This window comes from Prunus avium, chromosome 1 (genome assembly GCF_965620075.1).
Source record: "Prunus avium chromosome 1, drPruAviu1.hap1.1, whole genome shotgun sequence".
Lineage (NCBI taxonomy): Eukaryota > Viridiplantae > Streptophyta > Magnoliopsida > Rosales > Rosaceae > Prunus > Prunus avium.
The window spans coordinates 51,012,782-51,032,489 of record NC_142284.1 but is presented as its reverse complement, the minus strand read 5'-3'; the positions used below and the strand labels follow the sequence as shown (position 1 = coordinate 51,032,489).

Sequence of the window (19,708 nt, the reverse complement as noted above, 5' to 3'; positions counted from 1 at the left end):
GTGTTTTTGGAGTTAGTTTTGAGTTTATGCCAATTATTTGTCATTATTTTATGTTATTGTTTTGTTATTTGACAATATTTGTTTTTTTTTTTTGTAGGGAATTGTTGAGGCTTTGATGGCTAAAGTTGAGGATTTGATATAAGAGGCTTGTAGATTTTATTATTGTACTTTGTTAATTTAAGTGTACATTTTGAATATTATGTATATTGGATAATTTGACCACTATTTTTCTTATGTAATTTTATTTTGAATATGTCAATTTAAATTAAAGTAATTAAGAAAAATAAAATCATACAATTAAATTAAATTTAAAAAAATTAATATAATGAAATTGATATAAGATAAATAATTAAAAAAAATGTCAAAAACCTTGCGCGACAAAATATTTCGTCGCGCAAACTATGAAATTAGTTTATTTTAGTTTAAAATTTTCAAAAAACAAAAATTAAAAAAAATGAATATTTCGTCGCGCAAACCTTTGCGCGACGTTCACATTCGTCGCGCAAAGTACACTTGCGCGACATTAACTTTCGTCGCGCAAAGTATATAATATTCGTCGCGTAAAGTAATTAATATTCGTCGCGCAAAGTTTTCAGGATTCGTCGCGCGAAGTAATTAATATTCGTCGCGCAAAGTTTTCAGGATTCGTCGCGCGAAGTAATTAATATTCGTCGCGCAAAGTTGTTATTTTCGTCGCACAAAGTTGTCATGATTCGTCGCGCAAGTTGTTATCCTTCGTCGCGCAAAGTGGCTTTGTGCGACGAATAATTTTGGCCGTCGCGCAAACCCTTTCTCCACGAGTTTTGCGCGACCAAAATTTCGTCGCGCAAACTGTGCGCGACGAAATTTTCCTTTGCGCGACCAAAAATCATTCGTCGCGCAAAGTGGTTTTTGTAGTAGTGTATGGGTGGATAATGGCCTGTTTGGTATTCCATCTAAGTAGGGAACTCAAAAATTATTTTTCTTAAAACAAGGAGTTCTTAAATCCATTTTTTAAGATTCAAAAAGTTGTTTGATATGCAACTTGAAAATTGTTTTTGAATCTTTAAGATTTGAAAACTTGTTTGGTTAAATTCTTGAAAACAATTTTTTTTTCTTCATTTTTTATAATTAAGATATTTTGATAAACATTATCAAAAAATTTATTGGTATATTCTCTCTCTCTCTTTCAGCCATATTATTATTATCCTTTTCACTGTCTCTACGCCACAATTTACAAGATCCCAAATGAATCAAAACCTATGCATCCTCATTTTGATGTTTCCCCTCATTTGCTCTGGACTTTTACTACCAAAACTGCAGTGTGCCCGTAAGTTGTGGCCGGCAAGACATTAGCTATCCATTCTACATCCAAGGCAAGCAAGAACCCTTTTGTGGGTACCCTGGCTTCCACCTCTCTTGCCATGGAGATGGTGAAGATGCCTACCCACTTCTCCAATTGTCTGGACACCATCCACAACATCAATTACCAAAGCAAGTCTCTTCTTCTCTCAAATTCTCTGCTCTCAAGCTACTTAGACAGCACTGCTTGTAACAATGATATTTTATCACTCCACATCTGCCTTCAAACCAAGCTGACTTCTTTTTGCTCTACAATTGCAACTCTTATGTGGTTGAGTCATGTACTGAAGTACATCAATACATACAGCTTAAAGATTGAAATAAAACCAACATAATTCTCAAGTTAAGAGACTAAGATGTAAGCAGAGCAGAGACCCAGAGAGTGAGTTAACACAGCCAAGACCCAGGTATAGAATGTTATTATTCAAACTGACCTTTAATATTGGAAACCCCCAATTTCTAGGGTTTGAACTGATGAGAGAGAGGAGGAGAGAGGTAGACAGAGAGAGAGATGAAGAGAGAAAGGACGAAAAGAGAGATGGAGAGAGATGGAGCAAGAGAGCTTCAAGCTTCTCCCATGGAAGCTTGAAGCTTGAGCGAGAACCAGAGTGAGCTCGAGCAAACCAACAAAGCGAATGACGAAAGAAAAAAATTCAACAAAAACGCATTTGTTTTGTTTTCAATAATAGGGGTCTTTTTGAGTTTGTTTTGGGTTTGAGTTTTTAAAAATGGACCTACCAAACAAATTTTTGGGCCTTTGAACTTAATTTTTTTTTTAAGTTTATAAAATTGGACTCAAATCAAATACCAAATAGGCCATAACATTTTGAACTTGAGTTCGAACTCACTTATTTGTAGTTTGGGGTAGTTTAGAACATCATTTTGTCAATATATATATATATATATATATATGTGGGTTTTATATTTCATATGGTTTATATTTCATGAACTTAGGGTATAATTTTAATAAATAAACATAAGTGTTATAACATAAGTGAATTAATAACACCACGTGATACTGTAACGGTCACACTAAGGAACTCGTCGGTTATACTCTCCTTTTTTTTTCTTTTTCTTTTTTGGGCTTCGTAAATTATACTTAACTTGAATAAAGAAGAAATTAAGATATGTCTATTTCGATCCAGATTGAATATCAGTGTCACATGGTATTACTAAAATATAGATTAGACATTAACAATAAACCAATATAACCATTAACTAATGCCCTTCACATAGTTTCTAATTTTTGTGCCTATCAGTTTTATGAAACAGAGCTATGGCTGCTCACTGGTCATTAATATTCATTAACATATGCATATATACATACACAGAGACATTATATTACATGATCACAGACTACGCAGTACAGCAAGCACAAAAACTAAGCCTTCCGTACGTCCTACATGAAGAATTCTAATTCTTCATAGTTTATACCCACATTTCACGGCATAGTTGACGAGATCGGTGACCTCCTCCATAGAAATGAAACCGTCCTTGTTGGCATCGGCGTGGCTGAGGGCTCTCCAAGCTCTGAAAGAACTCCAACGCGACCCGAACTTGGTGAAGGCTGCCTTCAGCTCTTCCTTGGAAATCCTGCCATCTCCATCTTTGTCCAATCTTTGGAACTCAGCCATTGCCTGCTCCTTTGTCCATGGAATTTGGACCTTCCTATAAACAACCGCGTCCTCCATGTTGTTCCGCAACTGAACAAGGGTCTCCCTAACCATATTTATCTTCAAATTCTAGTTTAGCTTCTGTGAAAAAGTTGGGTTACTTAAACCTAATAAAAACCAAAATTTTCAGGCTTGGATCGAAAGACCCGTAAAAGAAACAACACAAGAAAAGGGTTTCCTTAAAAAAAACCAAAAACTACGAGAAAAGGGTGACTTCAACACTGCTAGAGAGAAGGTTTGGACTTACAGTGTAAGATAGGGTAGAGAGGCAGCTTATATAGTAATATTGTGCCGGCTAGGGCCCCCTTAGCTATCTGTTTTGAATGAAATAATAGTTAACAAATCCCATCCGTCCATGAAATTGGAAGAATACGGTTCATTCAAAAAAACCAATAGCATATATCCATTAATTTTGTGCGTGCACGGAAAGCATGGAACTTTTTATTGCAGAGATAATAGATTCTTTTGCTTGACTTGGGTCAACTAGGTAGGTCTTCGCTTTGGTTTCTACAACCATATTGATCACTACACGTGCCGAAAGCACACAGTAAAATGCTTCATATATATGACGGAATCATGGGCAGTGCTATGCACAGGGAAGGCTGGATGTCTGCCTAGCCCAAATTTATTTTTAAAAAAATTATCTACATGTGTTATAAGCCCATTCCAAAATTTAAAAAAATTTAAAATAAACTATACACATATGTTGCCCATCCAAGTGATCCCATATCTTCTCTCTCATTCTCTTTTGGTTATTAGACTTCTTATTTCTCTCTCTCTTTGCTACCCACAGCAGCAAGTTTGTTTCTCTCAAATTCTTTCTCTATTGGCTACATCTTCTATTATCTTGGGTGGATAACTTGGCAACAACATATTTTCCTCTCCTTTTGTCAACAACAAGTATTATTCTCATTCTCTCATTTGCTATATATTTTTAATTATAGTTTTAATTTAAAATTGAGTATTTTAGGAATTAGGGATGAATTATAATTTTGGGATTTTGTTGAAATTAATTAGGGCTTTGATTAAGGATGAATTATTGTATGGCTTTGATTTGGGATTTTGTTAAAATTGAGTATTCTAGGGTTTAATTATGGGATGAATTATAATTTTTTGTTTGGTATTGTTGAGATGCTATTATGAAAATTTATTTGATTTTTTATTGGTATGTTTGATTAAAATTCTTTCTACATATTATTCATAGGCTATCTTTTAAGAGTTCCAAGTCTCGCATCGTTAAATATTAGATTTAAATAGTGTTATTTTGTATTGCATTGCATTTACTTTTGGTTTTAGTTTTAGTTTTTATATTTGTTGAACTTTTGTTTATGGATAGAGATGCATTTGAGGGTATGGCTCATTATGTCCCCCCTCATTAGGTGTATATTTTTATGTTTAATAATGAAATTCACTCGTACCGTCAAGTTTAGTATGTAAGTTTTGTCCAACCGGCTTTTAAATCCTGAAACCACCTCTGGAAGGAATAATTCATCTTTTGGGTTTGAAGAGGCCCCCCTCTCTTCTTCTTTTTTTTTCTTTTTTTTGGGTAAATCAAAGTGCATGCATGAAAGAAAAGAAAGAAATACAAGGGCCTGATAAGAGTGCGTATTTCATAATGCAGATAAATATCTGGGATTGTTACGAATTCAGAACACAAGATTGGGGCTTTTAAGAAATAAGATAAAGCATGGGCTTGTCCAATATAGATCCCTACATTTTTTATTTTCTAGACATATACCCATCACTCTATAAATCTATGTGTAAAACCCAATTTCAAATTTAAATGACCAGTAGGATATAAGAGGTCGTAATATTCCTAGGTTTTTACATGGTTGCCACCAAACTTCATATTTTATTTATAATTTATTTCAAGCATTTCATTAACTGTCATAATTGCAATTAACACTTCCTATTAATAGCATATCAATCACCTCATTTCTTTTGGTTGTCATTCCCTCTCACATACCGCCCCCTGAAATTGCAAACCAAAAAAAATATATGTAAATTACATATCCAATAATGTACCTATGAAAAATATAAATATAAATATATTATTTAAATAAAATATAGGTATATTATTTACCAAAAAAACAAAAAAAAAACCTAAGTCAGTTACTTTGTAATTGAAATTTCCGTACATTTTTCATAAATTAAAAATAGGTACACAATAATTTATAGAAAATATAGGTACATTATTTACCCATAGGTAAATTATTTTACAATATACCTATAAATGTGTATAGGTACATTATTTGAAGAGGAAAAATAGGATACGTACATTGTTTTACTAGGTACATTATTAGAGGACAAAAAATAGGTACATTATTTGGAGAGAGAAAATAGATTCATTTAAAAAAATTGTTTTTTCATAAAACAAATAATAGGTGCTTTATTCAAAGAAAAAAGGGTACATTATTTTGAGGAAAAAAAAAAGGTAAATTATTTAGAGAAAAAATAGGTTCATTTAAAAAAAAAATGTTTTTCATAAAACAAACAATAAATCGATTATCAAAATATTTTTCAACACAATTAGAATGTACACTATTATTCATAAAACTATAATAAAATAGATTACTAGTAGTATAATTCATAGAAGGAAAACAACAACAAAAAATTATTAAATAAACCAAAACGTTTTTTTTTTTTGGGTCATAAAACAAACCAAAACGTTACTAATACTTTAATGTTGAATTTAATATTTAATTTCAAATAAGTTTCTAAATTAATTCCTACATTCATTACAACTATTTGAAGATCTTTCTAAATTCAACGTGTGCCATTAGTTACACCCCACATAACACGTTAACTTGTAAATAGGGGTAGTTTTGGAATCCAAAAAATAGAATAAATCAGATTTTAAGCTAGATTAGGTAACTTGCTTACTTGGATCACAGTCATCGGGTTTTATTTGAAAAAATTGGGTATTTTAAATAGAAAAATAAAGGAAAGGGTTGTAAGTGATTACACATGAATTTTATGGGTCTAAGCTCAATTTACTATATAAATTATTGACTTTGTAACTACTAAGTCATGTTAAGTTCACCTCCTTCCTTCGCTAGCATACATACACACATATACACTGGCGGACCCAGAATTTTTTTAGCGGAGGTGCAATATTGACTAGGTATGAAAAATGGTTTTTCGGAATAATCATTTTCTCAAGATAATTTTTGGCGGCTTTTGTTCTTTACACATCAAATAAGAAAACTTGATTTTATGAGATTTTAGTATGAAGTATATAATGACTTAATGAGCCATCATTTTTAGCCTAAATCGTATTTTGCACTAAAACCGAATTTTCATATTTTGATTTGGTGGGAATTTGATTTTCTAGTATTTTTATTTGAATCCAAATGGGGGGTACTTCCTTATTTACATTGTAAACTTAAGTAAATAAAGTAATATAAAAATAAATAAAAGTAAAAGGACAATGACATTTACTTAAATGTTGAAGTTGGAAATAAGGTAATATGTACACCAGTTGAGCAAGGGGCAATTTCAAGCACCTACAATGGTTTTTCCGGCGATGGGAGGTGCAGCTGCACCTTCTTGCGCCTTAGTAGGTCCGCCTCTGCACATATATGTATATATGGCTGGAACTCGCAGATAAGTAATTAAAAACTCTTATAAGTACACACATACACACATATACACATACATATTGTATTAATTAGCTGACTAAAACCCCTCATGTGCTTCTGAGTTAATCAGAGTTTATAGCCACGTTTTAGGGCATATTTGACAAGGTCGTTGACGTTGAGGATGGACCTGTCTTTGCTGTTGGTATCTGCATGGCATCGTGCTCTCCAAGTTCTGAAAATGCTGCAACGCGACCCAAGTTTGTCGAAGGCTGCCTTGGCCTCATCTTTGGTAAGTCTGCCATCTCCATCCTTGTCATAACCTTTGAAGAAATCCAATAATTGCTCCTCAGACCAGAAAATTTGGACCCTGCCCTTCTGCTCTGTGATATTAATACACCCCGGAACGAGGAGATCTCTTACCATATTGAGCTTAATTCTAACGTAACGCACTACAAGTCTTCAAGAAAGAAAGATATGTAGCAAGATGCTCGTTTACAAAAGGGGTTAGAGGCTTATTATATAGCACTTCAGTATTATTTAAGTATTATTTAATTATGTTACTGAATTAAATAATATTTAATTATTCCCCTCCCATGAGAATGATAATATAATAATATCTATAGATGGTTCACTCAATAAATAATCATAGCATATATATTTGTAGATGTATATGCATATCAGTTAATTTATTCTTTAAAATAATGTTGGGTGTGTACAGTGTAGCATTACTCTAGATAGCTAGATTCTTGTTTGACTTGGTCAAATGGGTTGTTTTGAAAGTGCTATTTTGCCATAGCTAGTTATCACATATATCTTGGATGGGTGTGAATTAGAATCAAGCAATTATGTGACCATGGGGCCCCGAGAGAATAAAGATAGGCATCGATCTAATGAATGGGATTCTTTTCGCCGGCCTCTTCTGATCCTCACCCGTATTATCCACAATTTTATACCAAAATAGTTTGGTAAAATATAGATATCAAGAATCTTAGAGGTACCTAACTTCAGTCCTAACCCGCCACATCGTTACCACTCTATTATAGTAAGCCTTTTGTCGGATGCTGGATATATATATATATATATATATGTGGAAAGTTGTCGAGTATATCGGGTGGCTCCCTAATATACGTACGTACGTTAAAAATAATTTTGATAAATGATTTGAAAACAAAGCTTATTATAGTCACTCTCACTTTCCATCCATCGTTTCATCTTTTTTCTGTTTCTCATATCATGCTCTATGTATATCATATGGCATGTCGTCGCGCCAGCAAAGTCCAATATGTGCAAGTATGGACCTCGAGCTCAGAATCAGGCCCATGACCTATCGTTTTGAAGAAAATGGCATGACAAGTACAACTCACTGCTTTATTGTGATGTATGGGCTATTTTGGCCAAATTCTATCATTTACTTTGACTTTTCAGCTTTTAAAGTTTTTAGAATGTATTCTAGGAATTTTTTATTTTTTATTTTTTATTTTTCTAATTAGCTTTCCTAGCAAGTCTAGGGTTTCTCATTAGCTTTCCAAGCAAGTCTAGGGTTTCTCTTGTATAAAAGGAATTAATGTGTTGGAGCATCTCGAATTATCTATCTTATTATCAATCAAATACCTTTAAGTTTTACTCAATTTTCTAGTGGATTCCGACATTGTTGTTTAGGGATATCGTTTGATCTCCATATTCCCATATATCTCGTTGCGTCAATGCTATTTTCCTTTTTACTGTAACTTTCATAAGACAATCTTAATGTGAGATATTTTTAACAAGCTCTTTTGTGTATAGCGCTTTTTTTTGCACCTAATAACACATGGAAAGCATGATTTTTTATACCATGTTAGAATGAACGCACACATCCAACCTAATGCTAATTGACAATAAGTGGAGAGATCCTAGTTTTTTAAACTCATTATGAAAGGCTTTCATCTCCATTGATAGTCATTATAGCAAAGGAATTGCTTCACTCATATATCAATATGGTTTTCTTTTACTTTTATGTTATGGATTTTCATGCCATGATCACTTCAATTAGATAAACATCACATATATATAACCAGGGTTCTAATACATGTACACTGGCAAAGAGGGGCAACAACAGGTCACCTCCTTCCTTCGCTACCACACATAATCGTATATATAAAAAGAGCTATATAATGCTGATTAATTAGTACAAAGACTAATTAATCTTGTACTTAGCAATCAATAACTTATAGCTTATACCGGCACTCAAAGAGATAGTTGACAAGGTGATCGTCTATAGAAATCATCCCGTCCTTGTTGGAATCTGCATGGCGTAGAGCTCTCAAAACTCTTAAGAAGCCACAACGCGACCCAAGTTTATTGAGAGCTGCCTGCAACTCCTGCTTGGAAAGCTTGTCGTCTTTGTCCATGTCAAAACTTTTCAACAAATCCTCTACCTGCTTCCTACTCCATACGACATACGCCTCCTTCACCATCATCTGCTGAGGAGGAGCAGGGACGTATCTAACCATGATATAGCTAATAAGAAAGGCTTCGCTTTGCCGAGGGACTTGAACTATATGATTTAGATGGTTAATTATACTTAATGGAGCTCGAGGTTGATTTATATAGGGCTCTCCTCTCTGGCCCTGTGTATGCACAACATGTGGCCCGACCTCGTAAAAATTCTAGTTCAAAAATCACAAGTTAACACATACATTAAAGTGATTTACTGAAAACTCATAAAAGAAAGTTCGTGCACAAATTATAATTTATAGATCAATAAAAAGAAAAAACTTTTTATAAATTACATATAAGGAGTCTGAATACTTTCCATTATAAATTATGAACAATTGAATCTCGTAGATGAATGAAATGGATGGCCCCAATTATATCAATAAATAATCAAATCCCAAAAATATAGAGGCTTTCTATACATATCTTAATTTTCTGCGTGCACATGAAGCATGGAACTTTTCAAAGTGATAATATAGAGATGCTTGTTGGTCAAAAAGGTTTTTATTTATTTATTACCACAAGTGCCTAAAGTTTGTAACAGTAAAATGCTTCATCTGCCAAATTTTTTATTCGCAGTGATTTGAAGTGAACAATTCAACTTGTGGGTTCGTGAAGCCTCTTTAAAGGGTTCACTCACAATATGCAGATGAAGCAAATTAAGAAAGCTTAGTCTTGTAGGCCCAGGGCTTCTTAATTTTGAAAAAAATTATAGAATACTACGGTAGCTATAGTAAAGTCATGCAGTACATCTTGTGTATACGTATGTTTTTATCTTTAGCCCTCCGTTTGGATGAAAGAATTGAAAATTACATAGAATTCTAAAATGACAGAATTTAGGTTTCTATCATTTCAATTTCTGGCAATTGAAAATTTCAGTGTTTGGATTTATGTATGTCAAATTTTGTAAACGATAGAATTTTGTAAATGGCACTATGAAAATTGTAAAATGATGCCTATTTTGATGGAAATTAAACTCGGGAATTTGATGCCCCAATTTCCACTATTTTTTCCGCGTGTCATTTAATAAGTTCCCTGCTTAAGTTGCCAAACAAGGGAATTGTCAATTTCTCCTCTTAAATTCACGACTTTCAGTTAAATTCCGAGTTATTTTCCCTCATCTAAACGGACCAATCAAACTAATAATTGGGATTGGTGCGAATCAGAATCGGCCAGGGGGGCCTTCAAAAAGTCCATAAATATCGGATGGCTTAAAACAATCATTCTTAGAAAAAGAAAAAAGAAGAGTGGGGAGAAGCGATGGAACAATTCATGATGGACCTTCTTTGAATAATATAATTAATTAGGATAATGATCCAGCAATTGCATTATAAAGATACAAACCCAAGATATTTTAACCATCATTCATTGGCATGAAAGCTTTTACAACAATGTATATCTCAAGAAAAATCTTGTAGAATAATAGTTTGTAAGGCCCTATGATCTTGGAATTGTGGAAGGCATAAGGTTGACGAATATGAATCTTGTTTTATGTTTCTATATCTCCAAATATGCATGGCATTCATATGGAATATGCTGGTCCCTATTACCATCTAACCGAAGTTTTTCCTTCTTTTGATTTGAAATGCTCAAAAGATACAAACAAGAACTAAAGTATGCCACAAGTTGTCGTTGTTGTTGTTGTCCTTGTAAGAATAAAGTCAAGTTTGGTTAATATCTCACATCGAATAAAAGTGAAGGATGTATATATCATATCATATGTACGTATGAGCTTTTGGTTATCCTTGACTTGCCAGTTACAAGTTAGTTTGATTTCTTTTGATTTCTTTTCTTAATTTTATTTTTCCATTGATAATCAAGATTCAAATGTGAGATTTTTACCCTATGGATGGGGACAAGCATCACCACTTAAGAAATTAGATGCCAAATGGATAAGAGATATGTGAAACCAAAAGTACTCACAATCCACTCCCATCACCCAAACAGGTGGGGGTCCTCAATCATCTTTAATTTCTTCAATAGAATCTATAAAGTAAGATATATATATTGTGAAGAATATTACATAATTATAAACTAGAATATTACAAAAGTTCAAATATAGATTTGGAAAAAACAATAACTAATCTTTCTAACTGGGCTACTCATGAACTGTGGCCCTGTTTGGTGGGCTGGATTGGACTGGTTAGGATTGGGCTTGGAGTATTGGACTGGTTTGGCTTGGATTGAGTTGGACTTTAATAAGTTGTTGGGAGCTTCTATAATGAGGAGGTTGAGTGAGGAGTTTATTTGAGGAGCCCCATCTCACCATCAAAAGGGGTGTGGACCCCCCAATGCACCCCCCCATGTGCTTTGTTTTTAGTTGTTAATGGTGAGATTTCACCTCCTCAAATAAGCTCCTCACTCAACCTCCTCATTCTAGCCTCTCCATAAGTTGTTTGGCACATTAAATTGGACTAGACTGCACTGGACTAAAGTCCAGTCCGTTGTTTGGTACAAGTATGGACTGGGCTGCATTGGACTTCAAACAAAATATATTTTAATGTTTATTAAAATTATTTAATATCAGAAATAATTAAATTTAATATAAAAAACATGTAGACAAAATTAAAAATAAGAAATCACATGAAGATACCATAAAAATAGTCCCAAAATTGACAAAATTAATAATAACACAAAAATTCTTCCTCTTTCTCTTTCCCAATCTTCCTCTTTCTCTTTCGATTCATGTCTACCCTGCCATTAACAATATTGGCAAGAACAAAATCATAATCTGTGACTTTCTTTTTTTATACTCAAACATAAACTAACAGACTCAAACATAAACGTTGTTTCTCTAATTCTAACAGATGCAATTCTAACAGACGCAAGACAAGAATAACAAGTAGAAGGGGAATCAAACCAAAAAAGAGAGGTAAACAGTGAACCCAACTCACTCTGGTTGAAAAGGTTGAAAAGGTTTCTCTGGTTGAAAAGGTTTATGAACTGGCCAAAGAACTATATGCCTTTGAAAAACTACATAAAACAGCAGATCAAGCAACTGACACAAAAACTTTTCATAATTAAAAAAAATAAAATATGACTTTAAAATTGCTTTTGAACCCAACTCACTCATAAGACTTGAAAAAATATTTTAAATTGATAGCAATAAGGACCAGCACTAGAAACTGATGTTCATAATCTCCAATTAATCACCCAAAATCATAGCTAACATGCAATCTTTGCTGGCACATTCAAAATGCAAGTATGAACCCAAAATTCAGACTTGTTGGTCCAACACTAAACCCTAGAAGATTTGTGGACAAACAAACAAACAATCATAAATTCTACACCAGATATTTCCCAAAACCCACCCTGCAAAACCCCAACCATCCACAATATCTCATTCTTCTTCCAACAAACAAAACAATTAACAAAACACAAAAACCCACCCCCATCATCATCATAAGTTCATAACCCTTCTGCATATATCTTTCACCAAAACAGCAAATCACACACTCCCTAAAAACCCGAATCCTCCAAAACCCATTTCACAAAAACAAGAAAACTCCAAGTCCAAGCTCCCCCACCCCATCAGTCACAGTTTCAAACCACACCCTAATAGCCAGTAATTAAAACACTCTGAAAATATATCAGGCCATGATAGTGTATGTCAACCCTGCTAAATCTGGAATTTTGAAGAGAAAACATACAACATATCCAACTAATAGTATTTAGTCATTAGATTACCAGATAGCGCTTTCATTGCTTGCTCGGGATCCAACACCTCTGGGTATGAAATAGCTGATAGCCAATGAGGAGGAGGAAGAGGCGTAGACAATCGAAAAAGCAGAGGCGTAGAAGAACGAAGGAGAGAGGAAGTGGAGGCTGTAGACGATCGAAGGAGAAAGGAGAAAGGAGGCGATGTCGTTCTAAACCCGTGGTTCCCCTCAGGTTTACAATACTAGGGTTTGCTGGATTGTTATCCAATAGGAAATATGAGTCCTAACCTATCCCATTGTGCATTTAAGCTCACCAAACGACGGACAGGATTGTAATCCATTTTAATTGAAAAAGTCTTGTCCAGTCCAAGCCACCAAACAGGGCCTGTATGGATTGATGGTGGAGTGGACCACTAAATACAATTGAAAGTGGAAATTTATTTAGTTCAAGAAATTTTTTTTTTTTTCTGGATTATGCTGGCTAATTGGGTACTGACTTCTGAGTTGAAGATTGGACTTAAGCTAGTATATATGGTTTGGAGGATATGCGCCAGTTTCCATAATTATGACTTTACCTATGAACTTGCTCACTAATTGGTACTTTTTTTATTACAGTTTAAATTATAAAGGAAGGGGTTTCACACACACACGCACACAACTAAAATGTTATGGGAGTTCGAACCTGAGACCTTTAGTCTGCAAGTCAATGCCTTTTTTCACTATAGTAGACCCAGTTGGCTCTCACTAATAATCAATTTTAGTTAGACTTACGTGTCCTAATTTAATGGATTATTAATTTAATAGTTGAAGAAATAAGAACAAAACCTTTCTTTACGAATGTATGAGAGTATACACGCTTAACTGCCTTATTCAGAGCAAGGGTTTTGAGGAAAGGTTATTGGACACCACAAATGGTATATATATGGTCTTAGTTATTGAAAAATTAGATAAACAATCTATAGATCGTCACAATATTCATTTATACTGAAATTATTTCAGTACCATACAATAATTTATCGACAAAAAGGACACTACTCTACTACACAAACATTTTTTTTTTCCTAACATGAGTAGAAGAAGTAAATTACCAAGGCCGGTAGACTGTAGAAAATAATTTAGAGTTCATAGCCACATTCTAAGGCATAGTTGACAAGGGCTTTGAACTCGTGATCATTAGAAATGAGGCCGTCCTGATTGGCATCTACATAGCTTAAAGCTCTCCAAGCTCTGAAAGTGCTCCAACGCGACCCAAGTTTGTCGAAGGCTTCCTTTAACTCATGCTTGGAAAGCTGCCCGTCCTTGGCAAAACTTTTGAACACTTCCACCACCATCTCCCTGCGCCATGGAACATGAGCCTCCCTAAACTTAACCTCTTCCCTAATGGAAATCTGAGGAACCATGCCCCTAATCATAATATATTTACTTGAAATTAATTGTTCTAGACACTAGAAAAAAGGCTTATAGCTTAGCTTGTTAGCTTAGCCTTGTTGGCTGATTTATATAGGCCTCTCTCTTGTATGTCCACGTTTGTTATGTTCCACCTTGCATATATTCTACCGCTAAACACGCACTACAATTTTGTTTCACCTTACATATGTTATTTTACTAAATAAAATATAATATCTAATGGATGGTTCCATTACTACTATCACCGAGACATTTTGTGATAAAAACTCACATCTACTGAGTTTTGTAGATGGTTAAGTTGGAGATAATATTGGTATTGCTAATAGTGGGGAGCCGTTGGCCCGTCCCTCTGAAATTTTACATCACTTTATTCAAATACATTCATAGATCAATGGAATTACAAATAATTGAACAATTAAATCCCAAAAATCAATAGATAGAAGAATAAATGAATCTAACACAAGAACTCGAATGCATATATAAACTCTTGTTGGCACTAAATCTTGAATAGATAGAGATGAGTGCAACTTACAAGTGGGATGGACGATCAAGAGATCGATTGGGTGTTGGATGCCGATTCTTCCTGTCCTTGGATGCTGATCCTGAATAGAAGATAAGCGAAGCTCGTGAGGTCTATGGAACCGGTGTGGAACCAGCCTAAGACCCTCCGATGCTCAAGTAAGATTGTTTTTAAGAGCTCTTGCTGTTGACCATATAGAAGTATAAAAGTCAAGCTGAAAAGTCTTACCCCTGTATTGTAGTGGGAGGGGCATACTTATAGAGGGCATTTAGTATGCTCTTAGCGCTCATTTTCGATGTGGGACTCGTGGGAGGGCCCTATGAGGTTGACACGAGTCCTTAGATATTTCAGGCGGGTGCTTCGAGGTTGATTCTGCAGAATCGGTAGGGGATACCGATTGTAGGCTGTGTTGGGCCCTGTAATGATCTTTTGCTGCTTTGAGACAATATCATCAGTAGCCTATGCCGATTGTCCGAGGCCTTGGGTGCTTGGGCGAGTTTATGAGATCCACGTGTCGTTGTACGAGTGGAGGGTCAGATATGGTACAAACAGTAGTCCCCCAAGTTGCCGATTGAGAAGCTTCTCGGTTGGGGACTTGAATGTGTATTCGGCATTCTGACCCGGACACAATGGTCCCATAATTGCCGATGGTGGTATGTAGTCCCCCAAGTGCCCAAGGGAGTGAGCTTGGATAGGAGACGGCATGATGTGCCGGTTGTTGCAAAGGGGCGAGTGAAAACTCATGAATATGCGGCTGCCGTTCGGCACGAGAGGTGAGTGAGAACTCGTCAATGTGCGCCTGCCGTTCGGCACGAGAGGTGAGTGAGAACTCATCAATGTGCGCCTGCCGTTCGGCACGAGAGGTGAGTGAGAACTCATCAATGTGCGCCTGCCGTTCGGCACGAGAGGTGAGTGAGAACTCATCAATGTGCGCCTGCCGTTCGGCACGAGAGGTGAGTGAGAACTCATCAATGTGCGCCTGCCGTTCGGCACGAGAGGTGAGTGAGAACTCATCAATGTGCGCCTGCCGTTCGGCACGAGAGGTGAGTGAGAACTCATCAATGTGCGCCTGCCTTTAGTTAGTGGAGTTGTGCTCGAAGGTGGCTAGATCTGCCACGTTCGGGAAGTTGAAGCGTCTCCGAGGATTGGAAGCGTTGCAACTGACGTTTGGTCTCTCCCATGCATGCGTGACACGTGTCGGCATGGCTGTGAAGAGCCGCGTCGTTTCGTATCCCGATGCGTCGCTTCGCTTCCCGATGCTAAATCGGCCTTATAAATGTGAGGAGAAGACGAGAGTACAAATACTTGGAAATTTTGAGAGCAAAGAGAGCTTGTGAGAGGCGATTTCCGGCAACCGTGCTGAGGCTGAGCAGGCGATTTCCGGCAAGTTTGAACAAGGCGGAGGCGATTTCCGACGAACTTGAGCCACCGTGCAAACAAGGTATGTTGCCGTGTTTTCGTATTCCCATGGATCAAAGTGTTGAATTGCAAGAATGTATGTTTGAACAATGTATGAACAAGCATGAACACGCATGAACACGTATGAACGTAGTGTTTTTAGGAGGTAGAATAGGATTTGGATTCTAGCACAGCCCTTAGTGTACGTTCGTGTGTTGTTTGTAGATGTCAGATACCGAATCCGAGCGTAGGCGTAGTCCGAGGGCATTCGAGGATGAGTCGTCCTCGGGGAGTTCTGCCGAAGAGAGTGGGAGTTCTGAATCTGCGAGCTCTTCGAGCTGTGAGATAGTGGAGGGGGCAGGAGGGCGTGCCGAGGCTGGGGGTACTTCAACGAGGGTGCCTGGGGGTGATGAGCCTTCGACCTCGGGTCGTGAGGCCGATGGGGGTGGTGTCTCTGTTGCCGTTCCCGGGGAAGGGGTGCTGAGGGTCGTCAGGGGTAGGCAACGGATCCCGATGGCGAAGCCCACGGAACCTGTGTTCGGAGTAGATGACTTAGAGCCGAACACACTGACCGAATCCGAGTTGGCGAAGATTCGGTCGGAGTACAACATTCCGGAATCGGTAGGGATGCGAATTCCGGAGCCCTTAGAGTCGCTAAGTGACAATGACAAGGGGGTGGTCTTCTTCACAGATGTGTTTAAGCATGGCCTTCGGCTGCCGTTAAAGCATTCGGTGCAGAAGATCCTGGCGGCGATCGGTTATGCGCCAGGGCAGTATAACCCAAATTTTTGGATTACGCTGCTCGGGACGATCACGGCGTTCAGCTTGGCCGGTGAGGGGGAGCCAAGCTACGAACAGTTCGCCCAGCTGTACAGTGTGACGAGGGCGAAGAGTGCCGATCATGGAGGGTGGGTTCAGTCCAACTGTCTCTCGGCAGGGCAGCGTGGGCACTTTGTGGTGGGGGTGCCGAGCTCTCAAAAGACGTGGCGCAAGCGTCGAGTGATTGTCTCCGGTGATTGGGAATCGGCACCCGGAGTTATCGTTGAGAGGAGGATTCCTACGTCCTTCCAGACAGTCGGTAGGGTAGAACCTGCCGTTCGGCAGGGTTAATAGTGTTGTGTGTGTTTTTTTTTTTTTTTTTTTTTTTTTTTTTTTTTTGGGGTACTGACCGTTGGTATTTTGGTTTCAGTGTCCTTGAAACGGCCGGCCGCACCGATCAGAGAGATTGAAGCAATCGAGAGGGTGAGAGCGAAGATTGCCGAAGAAGATCGGTTTTGTAAGGAGCTGCTCTACTTCCGGAATCTGTTCAAGGCAGGCCTGATCGGTAGGGCCGAACACGATCGGAGGGTGAAGGAGGAAGAGGAAGAAGAAAAAAGGCAAAGTAAGAGATGCCGTTCGGCAGGGTCGGTGTTTTTTTCTATGCTGCCGTTTCCTTTTTGACATCGTGCTTTTCCTGTTTTGCAGTGGCAGGAGGGAGGCCTATGAGCGAGGCGACGAGGAGGCGTCTGGAGGGGCAAGGGGCGCCAAAGACGAAGAAGGTTCAGTCCCCCGGGCCGAAGAAGAGAAAGACGGCAGGGCCAGCGGGAGGGACGTCGGCTGATGAGCAGACGGTGGCTGACCGCCGGAGGGAGAAGAGGGCGGCGGAGGCAGAGGTCGTTCGGGAGGCTCACCTCCAAATGACGGGCAAACGGCAGATCGAGGGTCCCATCGATGTGACGCCGTTGCCGAAACGGCCAAGGGGCCCGAACGAGGGGACATCGGTGTTGATCCCTGATGATGAGGTGGAGGGAGAGGAGGGACCGGTTAACATCGCGTGTCCTCGGAAGGCTGTGCCGTTCATCAACTGTATGATTGACGGTGCTCAGATGGAGCTGGCTGAGCTGGAGCAACTGTCAACGAAGACGTTGCGTGAACAAACCGGTCGGGCCTTCCGTCTCCAAGCAGCGGTAAGTGTAGGATTTGTAGCTTAAGGATACTTTGATTCGGCATGTATTAATGTGTCCGTTGGTGTGGCAGGCTAATATGGACATGTGGCTCTGCGCGAAGCGAGCTGTGAATGCTGCCGAACGGTACCAAAAGAGATTTGAAGAGGGCCGTTCGAAGATCGCTGATGCCGGAAAGATGCTGCAGGAGGCGGACCAGCGTGCCGAGGAGAATGCGGCGAAAATTGCTGAGCTGGCGTCGAAGCTGGCGGCGGCCGAGCTGGACGTGATGGCTGCCCATGAGGCGAAGGCAGCGGTAGAGGTGGCGATGGATGCGGCCGAGCGGTCGCATGCCAGGGAGCTAGTAGAGGAGAAGGCGAAGGCCGTTGCGGACTACCGATCGTCGGAGGAGTTTACACGTTTGGTGGATAGAGAGGTCATGGAGCAATGTGACGACTTTCTCTATCGAGTCAAACGGTATAATGCTGACAAGAAGCTGAACCTGAACTTCCTCCGGGATCCACCACCGCTGCCGGAAGGGGTGACCGAAGAGATGGTGGAGGCCTACAAGGGCGAGGATGCCGAGGCCGAGGAAACCGACGACACCGATTCAAGCAGTGGGGAGGAAGGTCATCCCGGGCCGAGGGCTGCCGTTACGTCTACTGCCGAGCCGTCGACTGATCATGTGCCTGCGTCAGCTGATGTCGATGTTGTAGCGACCGAAGCCGATCCACCCACCTCGTAGACTTTTGTTTTTAACATTTTTGAGCGTGCCGAACGGCGTATTGTAAAGACAGATGGCCCTTCTGTGGCCCCTTATTTATCAATGTTCAGTTTGTTTCGGGTTAATGTGCCATGTCCCTTAATTCTGTATGTGCGCATGTCGTATGTAGAGTATGTTTGACATAATATTGCTGAATGGTAGTGCCGTATGTATAGAATAGGGAGTTCCAAATTAAACCGATTACAAAAGTTGATGACCGAAGGGGCGTTCACTTGTAGTAATATTTGAGATGTTCTATATTCCAAGGGTGGCCGAGGGTTTGACCATCGGTACCACGCAAACGGTAAGTGCCTGGGCGGCAGATGGTGACAACTTCGTAAGGACCTTCCCAAGATGGACCAAGGGTGCCGTCGTTGGAGTCCTTGGTGGCGAGGGAGATTTTGCGTAGTACCCAGTCCCCTACTTTAAACGATCGGCGTCTGACGCGCGAGTCGTAGTAGCGGGAAGTCCGTTGTTTGTAGGCGGCATTCCGAAGCTGAGCCTGGGAACGGTGTTCCTCAATGAGGTCCAGGTTGAGAGTGAGCTGGGCTTCGTTTTGCTCTGGCTCGTAAGATGCCGTTCGGCACGATGGTGCGTTGATCTCGACTGGAACAACGGCTTCGGAACCGAAGGCAAGGGAAAATGGCGTCTCGCCAGTCGACCGTCGATAGGAGGTATTAATGGCCCATAGCGCTTCCGGAAGGAGATCGGGCCAAGCTCCTTTAGCTGTCCCAAGCTTTTTCTTCAGCGTCTTCTTGATGATCTTGTTGATTGCTTCGACTTGGCCGTTCGACTGCGGATGTGCTGGGGAGGCGAAGAACAGGTTGATGCCAAATCGGTGGCATAGGTGCCGAAACTGAGAGGAGTCGAATTGTTTTCCGTTGTCGGTGATTATTGCGTTCGGGAGGCCGAATCGACAAATGATATTCTTCCATACGAAATGTTCAACCCTGGCTGCAGTGATTGTTGCCA

The 19,708-nt window shown here is 39.0% G+C and overlaps 1 protein-coding gene and 1 long non-coding RNA gene across 2 annotated transcripts; one reads left to right on the top strand and one right to left on the bottom strand.

The window, feature by feature from the left end:
* Positions 1-11,541: 11,541 nt before the first annotated feature.
* LOC110761918 (uncharacterized) lies at positions 11,542-13,249 on the bottom strand. The gene is made up of 2 exons (XR_002527451.2): positions 12,755-13,249; positions 11,542-11,761 (listed from the first exon to the last, which is right to left on the bottom strand). It is a non-coding gene; the product is annotated as an uncharacterized LOC110761918 (long non-coding RNA).
* Positions 13,250-17,453: 4,204 nt separating this feature from the next.
* On the top strand, positions 17,454-18,746 carry LOC148297979 (uncharacterized). Its single transcript, XM_088247055.1, has 2 exons — positions 17,454-17,997; positions 18,068-18,746. The coding sequence occupies exons 1-2, from the start codon at positions 17,533-17,535 to the stop codon at positions 18,716-18,718; spliced, it is 1,116 nt and encodes a 371-aa protein (XP_088103181.1). The 5' UTR covers positions 17,454-17,532; the 3' UTR covers positions 18,719-18,746.
* The last annotated feature ends 962 nt before the right edge of the window (positions 18,747-19,708 follow it).

What these genes read in the sequence shown, in the direction of transcription:
- LOC148297979 (XM_088247055.1), top strand. Translation starts at nt 17,533, where the DNA reads ATGAGCGAGGCGACGAGGAGGCGTCTGGAGGGGCAAGGGGCGCCAAAG. An exon ending in CCTTCCGTCTCCAAGCAGCG is followed by an intron (nt 17,998 to 18,067) that starts GTAAGTGTAGGA and finishes TTGGTGTGGCAG; the next exon opens with GCTAATATGGACATGTGGCT.